At 29.5% G+C, this 11,191-nt stretch overlaps 1 protein-coding gene across 1 annotated transcript; it reads left to right on the top strand.

Moving 5' to 3' along the window:
* Positions 1-570: 570 nt before the first annotated feature.
* LOC113552947 (histidine-rich glycoprotein-like) lies at positions 571-11,191 on the top strand. The gene is made up of 3 exons (XM_026956001.1): positions 571-773; positions 3,509-3,646; positions 8,109-11,191. The coding sequence occupies exons 1-3, from the start codon at positions 759-761 to the stop codon at positions 9,204-9,206; spliced, it is 1,251 nt and encodes a 416-aa protein (XP_026811802.1). The 5' UTR covers positions 571-758; the 3' UTR covers positions 9,207-11,191.

Below are 11,191 nucleotides of genomic sequence, written 5' to 3'. Positions count from 1 at the left end.
TATTCATACTGTTAGCTGCATATCACTGCTATATCATTATAGTATATAATATTAAACTAATACCATCCATAAAATGAAACCTCCGTGAATTTAACAATAGTTCACAAATAACGATTATATTACCAGTTCTGTTTTTGCAGATTGCGGTGTCGAGAAAATAAATCAACCTATTAATTTTAAAAGCCTTAAGCAATTGCATACATATTTTTATAAGATTTTATAGTGGCCTACATATTTGGATATAGAACTGAAACACCTTATGGGGGATAAGTTGTTGATAAACTGAAATGTTACACGCATCGATACGAAATTTATCGTTCACATCTGCAGTCATCATTGTCTCAACACATCGCCCTGATCTGTCCAAAGAGCGTTCAACCGATAGATAAATCATTTAAGAATTGAGCACTCCATCATAGGGGGTCATCGTTTCTTGTTCTTTCGAGTTATTATTGTTTGGGTTCCAATATTTGGAAGGAGCAAGGACGTGAAAACGAGCTAAGAAGGAGAACTATATATTAGTGTCGGCGGGAAATAACGTCATGAATAGTCGCGTGGAAGTGATTGGACGTTTAGTTTGAATAATTTATTATATTATTATTATTTAAATTTTTTACACGTGTTTTTAAATTGTATAAATCTACTTTGGTTAAAACGTATGATTTAAACAACTTATTTTATCGCTATAAAATGTTATAAGGTTCTAAAATTATTTTTCATACTGTTTTTTTCAAAGTACATTTCGGAGACTTAAAGATATGAGAGACCCAAAGGTTTGTAAAATTATCTACATATTTAATTATATTATTATATATAATAAATTAAAAACAATACAAAAAATTACATGTATAAATTAATAATATATTAATTTATATTTATCGTTGTTTAAAATAAAAAATATTTAAATTCAACATTTAATAAAATATAAAAACTTTTTTCATTGAAAATTATTTAGTATCGGTACCTATTTTAAGTTTTTAATATTAACCATTGATATTATAATAACATTGCTTAATAACTCTGTGATAATACTTAATATCATAGTAGTATATTGTGCTCTGATATAGAGAATCTCTGTATTTTATTACATTGTAAAATTTAATTTAAATTATTAAGTTAAGTCTAGAATAAATCAATAATACAATTTCTACATGGATGATATTATGTAGTTAATGATCCGTAAAATATATATAAGCGTTATTTTTTATTTAGAAGTTACTGAGTTAAATAAATAAATACCCAATTTAATTATATATTTCTTGAGTTATTATTATAACTACTACTATAATTATTCATTTTACAACTTGACATTTTTTACAAACATACAATATTAGTGGTTTTATTTCCATTTAATAACTGATTTTTTAATTACATATCAAATGAGTGAGCGTACTACAAAAAATCATTAAAAAAAAAATACAGCTAATTCTTATTATTTATTTATTTATTATTTATTCATTTGATAGCAAATTAATTCAATTCGAACAATATAGAAGATTATACATATAAATATATAATAGTTAGATAATTTGGTAATAATATGAAAATAAACGCTTAACTAATTATAAAAAGGATAAATGCTAATTAAGCATTTTTGATATGGTGTGTACGATGAAAAATAACTTTTATTTTCTTGATAACAAATCAATTTTAAGGGTAACTGTAACTAAACATATCCATGTTTGCAATTACATCGTATATTGCACATTAAATAACCTTACATACATTCTTATAAATTGTTTAGGTCCATACTTGTTGATAATACATTAATTCGATACAGTGTTTGTGAAACACTTTAATATAAATCTCTTGCTTAATAAGTATGTTAATTATATTATTACTAACTTAAATACGTTTAAATACTTTAAAATTAAAATTAAATCCATTTGAATATTTACTGAAAACATTTTAAATATATTTTAATAGATATAATGCAGAAATTTAAGTTTGAAATGTTTTATATAAAACGTGAAATTATAAATATGTAATATGTGTACCTTATTGGTAATATTTTCAAAATCATTATTTTAATTCACATTCGGTGATGTGAATAATATATTGTATGTACTATGTATAAAAATAAAACAGATCGTAACTATTTAAATTTGTCAGTTTAATATGGACATCAAAATACGTAAATCTTCAAAGATTTAATTTAACAAAAAAGGTAGGGTATAATGTGCAATATTTATCAATAATATAATAATATATGATAACATAGTAAAATAAATATAATATATATTATTGATGTGTGTATTATTAAAGTATCAAATATAATCTCTTGTCATTACCTATTATTTTGTTGGTTACAAATATTCAATACAGGTACTATTGTACCAAATCTGATCACAAACTGTCGAAAAAAATATTATAGAATACAAAGGAGTCACTTATTATTATTATTATTAAGATATTTTTCAGTTAGTAATAGTTTTCTTAATTGTATTGTAATAGGATAACTATTATAAAAGCCAGACTAGATATATTGCAAGGTAAATTAAATGAATCTAGTGTTCGACATTCGTGTCAAAGTGTTATATACCATATATTAGAAAATAAATAAATCATTACACTTAAAATAGTAAAAAAATATTGAAATGTAAGCTCGATTATAACAATTAAACCTACTAAAATACTAAATACTACATTTTTTGACTTTCAACGATTATCGATAGTTTTTATTCGAATATAAGCTAATGAAAAAATCAAAAATTAACTTTTAAAAGAAATATCTAAAATTTTAAGGTCTGGACTTGATTAGTAAAATGACATTGTTTAATCTGAAAAATTAAAAAATATTCTGTTTTTTAAATCTTTGTCAAATATATATTTTTAATCTTAATCAGGATCTAATTTACACTATTTTAATAATTATATTAAAAACTAAACAAGTATTTAAACTTCTATTGACTATTTCAAAAATAATTTAATGCACCTATACTGATTCGCGTCAGGCTTAATTACTTTATGCTTGGTACACTGTAATCTATTTATCCATATGTGCATTACAATTTACAAGACTGTAATTTCTAAACTTAATGCAAAATTAAAACATTTAGGGATATTAAATTAAAAAATTTATCAGAAAACAAGGTTATCCACAATAGTAAAAGTTATTAAATCAGATATGGTTTTTATAACAGCACACAGACGATTTGAATTTTGAATCTAACTTAGCGGAACTGTTATTAATCTATAATTGACCATCGTTGACCTTATATCTGCGTAGGTGAATTATTAATGTCGTTATTATTATCTAAATATTTTTTTTTATTTCCATGGACATATAAATGTAACGGATTAATTCAATTATTTTTATAAATGAAGAAACGTAAATAAAAGTATTCTAAAACTGATTATTTTACATTTCATTAGTTACAAAATACATATATATTGATTGAATTATCAATTCTATCACAATTATTTTGTAATACGGGCGTATAGCACGTATTTCATTGATAAAAATCAAAGAAAAAATATATATTAATTTGGTGATTTTTTATTTCAGACGGTTTTGTTTGTTTTTGGGCTATTCGTACAAACATGTTTAGCGGAAAACGTAGAAACTACTAAACACGCTGACGCAAGTGATAAGAAGGTGTCAAAAAGAGAATATTACGCACCAGAATACAATCATGATCATTATGTAAGTTTAAACAAAATAAAAATAAACAATGCATAATATAAAAATATATTACTGGAATTATAATAAATATATTATATGTATAATATTATAAGAGACATCGTATTTTCCCATAAAGTTATAATAAAACGGTAAAAGTCGGTGGTCAGTTCTATATATATGTATAATTTATGAATGCATTATTAATACGTCTTGAGAAACGAATGGTCTTATGAGAATTTTTAAAAAATAAAATAGAGTAGTTAAGTGCTTATAACTAATGAGTTGTATATGGGCTTAGAACGTTATGACTAAAAATGAATGATTTCCTTAAAAAAACTTATGTAAAAATGTACCTATATAAATAATAAATATTAAGTGCTACGCTAAGTATTTTGATTTTATTAAAATAATTATTTTATTTTAATCGTCATATTCATGATAACTAAAAAAATGTATAAATAATTAATGTCATTAAAATATAAAATATAATTTAATTAAATTCTAAATTGAAGTGTTTTTAAAACAGTTTGAGTAATTTGATAGAATATTGTTATACTCATATAATATATCTACAAGCCATCAAAAAAATTATGTATAAATTAGCACCTAAAAATTTCAAATTTGTATGTTAAAATTTTATCTAATCGAAATATTCAAAATTACAATTAGGTGCATAATTCATTATTATTATTGCATTAAATAATAATCAATCATTCTTTGATATTTTCTATTTTTAACGAACAATAATTACTATATTTCAAATACCTGCAGAAAACTCGTTTCATCCACAAAGATGATTGGCGTATACCTACTTAAAATGATAATTTCACTTACGAATTACATATATATCTTTCTGATAATCTCTCTTACACTCGTTTTGTTATTCTTCCCTCGCTATTATATTTGACATTTGAAGTTCGAACTGCTATCTTACATATCTGTGATTTTCTTCTATAATAAAATATTATATTCATATAAACCATTTCTCCGCGGAAATTGAATTTAAAAATGATTTTAGTATTGATTTAATAGGTAATTATTAAATACTATTACTATTTATCATAACATTTAGTTGTAGTATTTGCACTTGGCAGTACATATATTAAAATATTCAAATATATAGGTAGAACAGTTGATTGTGATTGGCGTTATGACAATATAATGATTTGATTTCACAATCATGTATGGGCGCGCATAGGAAAATATCTCGATCGCTCAAAAATTAAATATGAATAAAATTAATTTGGAAAAAAAATGGGCAAATTATTTCTATGGACAGAACTTGCGTGAAAGAGCGTGAAATTGATGTGATTTCAACATTTTGTAAAGACTGCTAATTTACGCGTATCGAAAACATAATCGTCAAGTTAAACATTTATAGGTGCATTTTATTGCTGTACACCTAAATAATATTTATGAATAAATTAAAATAATGCCGAACAATATTTATCAAAGTAGGCAAACCAAGAATCACATATTGTGTCGTAAAAGTAAAACATACCATCTAGTATAGTAGGTAATATGTAGGTAGGTGGGCAGGTACGTATAACAATGTATACAACTACCGATGCCTATATATGTATATAATTTTATAATATATAGGTAATATCTTTTGTTCACTAAGAACGCGTATTTTACCGGATGGCGTCGTTTATTAAAAAACATTTTTAACGGATAATAATTATTATTACAATACATTTAAAACCCTGAACGGCCGAACGTACTATATAATATTATATGATACATAGTATAATATAATATATAATCCGTCGTCACGCCATGTATAATAACATAATACAATAATTCAAATAGACGCGTGTTTCGTGTGTACATAAAAAAGTAGACATCCGTTTGACTAAAATAATAATATAGTAATATTAATCGCTGTACGCCGATAAAATAATATTATTAATATTACCGCACATATTACCGCACATATTATACTATTGACCCACAATATATTATTATGACTCGCTAATATAATATTATGTAAAAATATATTGAGGTTTTTTTTCGTGCTGACTCGGTCGATATTGAAATTAAAAAACTTACGCTAATAATAATAATTAAAAAAAAAATAGTATCATATATTATTATTATTATATTATATGTATGCTGTTATCAAACCCAAAGTACCTATACAATATACTACCTATATTCGGATCAGCGGAGGTGACATTTTTTTAATTTATATGTCGAAGTAAAAGAACTGCAATTTTCGAAATTCCCGACAGAATATACGCATACATATATTATAAGTACAATAATAATATATACTTTGTACATACGAAACGTATAACAAAACGACGTCCCCGCGGAGACAGAACACAATGTATTATAATATAATGATATAGATGTGTGAACACAATACACCCATATAATATAATATTTTTTATAGGTACACTCGCACGAGCCGGTGCCTATATTATTGTTAATAATAGTAATATTATAATGATATTATACAGGTATAATTGAATTATTTGCGGCTCGCGCGCGTTCCACTTGACGCGATTTGCCAGTCACACCGTCATCGTCCGCATTTCGTATAATAATTATTAGTTGGTAGTTACCTACACATGTACGGCACACGAATATTGTACGATAGTCACTAGTCGGTGACGGATTAAGACAAAATATATTACACTAGGTGAAATGTTCAAAGCGTCTTCGTGCTCGTACAGTATATATTTGTCTAGCATAATACGTTTTGTTTATATATTGCAAATTATAATATGTTACGGCCTCAGTTGTGAAATTATCATATTTACGAATTGGTCAATATTCATATTTTATCCTGCCAAATTTAATCTAATATTTTGCTACCATGCATAAATTATATTTTAAAAGAAAAAAATGTATATTATAATACGCATTACGCGTTTAAAATTCCTAAAAACAAGTTATAATAATTTTAACTAAAAAAAAAATATGACTTTTTTTAATAACTAATAAGTAATATTCCAATGTAGGTACTAGATATATACTGATTTGATGTCTGGTAAAAATACATCGACATCAAACAAAGAAGGTAAACAACCTGTTGACTAAATCTTTTAATTTTTAAATTAAAAATTAAATTAAATTATATTAGAGGCTCGTTCGTTTTTCGACGATACCAAAGATAGACTAATAGTGTAACTCATCTCATGTAAATAGTTATATTGCTCCGTATAACGTTGTCGTGACATAATGCAGTATTAATATGTTTTGCGTTCATACATGTATTTTATTATTTTATTAAATAAAGCCAAAGTGGTCAAAATGATATTACTATTAGTTATAACTTATAATAATATTATACACAATATATACGAATTATAATCGGTGGTTCATAGTTCGATCGACTGCCCTAAAAGACTCTAAGGCCTAGATCCTATAGATTTTATGCAAAACCATAATGTTAATGCAACATCGTATACACTATACCTGTATTATTGTTTTGGCTTTCGTCATGGGTGCAGTCGTCTATATATGATTATTTTTTATCCCTCTGGTTTAGTTTGTAGGAATGACCATATTTAGTATTTTATGTGGGTATACGTTGTTGTTGGTTTGCATTTTTACAGTACCAATATGAAGGAGAGCACTTAAAATACAATTTACAAACTATCACAATATGACAGTTTAACAAATATATGCAGTCTGAAATATAGAATTTCCCGACAAAAACATATTGCAACACATTATTTTTATCTGCACAGATATTTATTTCAACGAGCCGTGAAATTTAATACATTAAAATTGACTAATAGAATAACGAATTTAAAAAATGGCTCACCCAGTCGCCCCGCGTATACGCAATATAGTGCAGTATTATACGTATAATATAATGCCTTTATATCGTACATTGCCGGTCGAAAATACTTAAAAGTCTATGCTATTATCAGCGGCGCCACCAAGAACGTCCAGACTAATTTTCTTAAAGATGTGCTGACCAAAAAAACTAAATTCGATTTACTGTTGTAGCGCGGCTGCTATACGGGACGCGTGTTACAGCGGGCCTCGTTCTAGAGGCCGGTAAAACTCAAATTATTGGGCAGTTGTAATTACCTATAAGAGTGCCGAATCGACATTGCGTATCCGTTGTAAAATAAGAACGTCATAATCACAATACATCACAATAACTAAACTACTACATTATAGCCCCGACCTATATGAATAATTATATTACTGAAAATTTATGTTCGATTTTAAAAATTACCTCTGCGCGCTCTCTCCCCTCGGCTACCGAACACCGAACACTGAACGCTTTACTGAAACATAATATACCCTCGGGCGGTCAGGCATTGAGGAGAAATTTTCAGGACGATACGTCTTGGATTCGGTGTCGTCGCCGCTTAAATGTTCGGCGATGACCGATTTGTCGTGACAGTATAATAACATTAATAACAACAATAATATTATATGTCACTTACAAATAGTTGAATGCAAATAATAATGTTTACGGTTTTTGTATGATTTCCGCATTGTCCGCGGCACGCAGTCGTATCCGGCTTACCGCTTCGAGTACGGCGTCCACGACCCGCAAACCGGCGACATAAAGAAACAGTACGAGGAACGGGACGGGGACACTGTGCGCGGCTACTATAGCCTGGTGGAACCGGACGGTTCGATCAGGTTGGTCGAGTACACTGCCGACGCGAAAAACGGTTTCCAGGCGACCGTCAAGAAGATCGGAAGTTCGCATCACCCGGACACGGTGACACATCACCTGAACACCGCTAACGGTCACCACGGCGGCGACGGCGGCTACGCGCCCAATTACAACGGCGGTGGTCAGGACTATTATCATAATCTGCAGCAGCCGTCGTTGCCGACCGTCCACGATGGTCATCATCAGTACGAGCCGCCCGTTTTCACGAATCACTACGAACCGCCGTCGCCGCCCGCCTACAACGGTCACTTCGAACAGCCCGCGGTCCACGGTTACGACGATCATCAGTACAACCACCATCAGCAGCAGCAACCGCCGGCGCATGGTTACGACAATCACCACCAGTACCATCACCATCAGCAGCAGCAACAACTGCCGCCGTCCGTTTACAATCACTACGAGGCGCCGCTTGTGCCCGCCGCGCACAATCACTTCCCGCACCCGCCGCCGCCGACGGCGGGTTACGATCACTACGAACCGCCGCTGCAGGTGGTGGTGCCGGCCGGCCACGGCGATCATCACTTCGAGACGCCGGCGGCGCATCCGGAACCGGCCGACTTCGATCACGGTTCCGCGCTGCCGCCGCTGTTCGCCGCCGGTCTACCCACCGCCCATGGCGATTACGGCAGCGCGTCACCGGAAGAATACTATCCCGCGCCGCTGCAGTTCCCGACCACGTCCCACGAAAACCAATTCGAGTGGCCCGCCAAGAGCGCCAGCGACGACGGCGACGACGTTGACCCACATCATCGCGGTCGTCTGCATGACGAATACCAGTTTCCGGCCGCCAAAGAGCACGACCATCTGCAGGGCGCCGCGGCCAAAACTTCTTCCGGCGAACGGCCCGAGTACCTGAGGAAGTACTTCGAACCCAACTATCAAGGCCACGCCGCCGCCGTAAACAGTTTTTACGACGACGACGAGTGAATAAGTAATGTACCTATTTACGTGTAAGTTTGCGTGTAGTGTAATATTTTAGTCGAGCTCGCAGCTTATGCCATCATAGTAATTATATATCTATCACCGTGACAATTTATTATAGAACATTGATGGTTAAACGCTCACGTTTCGTGCACTCATTGATTACTCGTTTTTCGAGAATCCCAGTTTTATAGGAATGTATAATATTAAAAATTGGAAAAAATTTAAAAATATATATAATAAATTTAAAAAACAATTTTTATGTGAAAACCAATTATAATATTACAGATAAAACCAAAATTGCAATTTGCAAAACCTATTGCACGCGTATGTACGTTTAACCGTCGAGATTAAAGTTATCATAGTCGTCAATTACATAAATTGTTTGTTTACGCCCAATCGAGTACCGATCGCTCATAATTACTATTTTCATTTGAATGTCTTTAAAATATTTTATCGCAACCGCCTCGATTTTCTTATAAGGCCGTTTGGTATACCATCGCAGGTATTTATAAGCCTATACCTAATAAAATAAAAATAAGTTATTTTAAATCTTTAGATATATCTACTACCCACTACCTAGTTTATTTTTCAAAAATAATTGCAATGAGTAAATTATTATTGCATTTTAACATGTTTATTATTAATTATATTTCTTTTAAATAATTTTCTTAAGCTCACTCCGTTGGAATCGAGATTTTGTTTTATATTAACTACAATACGCAAATCAAAAAATAGTAAGTTACGAATTTGTGACATAAATTTGATAATAAAGTTCCTTTTTATTATACACAGTTTTAAGTTTTCACATACTTTCGTTAATTCTTTTAATCAATAACCATAAAAGTATAATACCTATTAGTCTAAAATATAACTATAGTACATCAATTTTCATGATAACAATTGCATCATAATAGGGGTCAGTGATACACAAATCGCAAACGCATACATTTTATTAATTTTGAACACTTTGAAAATAACAAACCAATAATTTGTACAACTTAAAAAAAAAATATGTTCGATATTGCAATGATAAGACGCCCATTTAGACGTATAAATTACAATAATATTTAGTAATGCAATCAATAAGTCAAATTTAAATGAATAAAAATCCAAACATTTTTCTGGAGAAAGTTATTATTTGCCATGTAGATAATTTTTATTGAAAATAAAATACCTACCTATTAGTTCTAATCTCTGAATCTCATATTCTATGTATGTGAGCCGAAGAAAAATATATTATATAATATATAATATCATCTCTAAAAAAACTATACAATTAGCCAAAATAGGTTTTCACTTTTAAAATCTATTTAACTATAAAAATAATACATAACATAACACATAAGCACATAACATCATATAGAACAATATTTATTTCGAGCAATTAGGTTTCTTCACAAAAGTATATTTGTCAATTTTTCATTGTAAAAAAATCATAATTGACGAAAAAAGTTGCATACTGAAGAAACCGTTAGAAACCCATTGCTGATGTGCGTTGCATTCCAATATTATATTATTTGTATTTAAATTTCAATTATTCTATTATTAAAACTTCGTTTAAAAGATTCAATATAATCATTGATTATAAACAATTATTCAAATTTTATATGAGTACCTAAGTACTTATATTTGAATACCAATAACGGCATTTCATATCAACTGTTGATAAATACTATATAATGTGAGTATACAGTTATATTGCATTTTAGTATTAAAAGTCATAACACTCATAATATAACTAACGTTGGTGAGTGTTAAATACCTACACCATTTACGTTAAATGTTTTACTTTGTATGATAATCTTAACGCGTTTAAATTGTAATTTTTATAATAAGAATGTCATTTTTACACTATTACTATTAAGTTAGGTATGATGTATCATATTATACAATATTAGTAGATATTATAAAAAGTCGACCGTAATGTTAATATTGGTCTTGTCTTGTTGTATTATTATTTTTTTTTATTTTAAACATATTATATTATG

This window comes from Rhopalosiphum maidis, chromosome 2 (genome assembly GCF_003676215.2).
Source record: "Rhopalosiphum maidis isolate BTI-1 chromosome 2, ASM367621v3, whole genome shotgun sequence".
NCBI classification, from domain to species: Eukaryota; Metazoa; Arthropoda; class Insecta; order Hemiptera; family Aphididae; genus Rhopalosiphum; species Rhopalosiphum maidis.
This window is presented reverse-complemented; position numbering and strand designations above follow the sequence as displayed.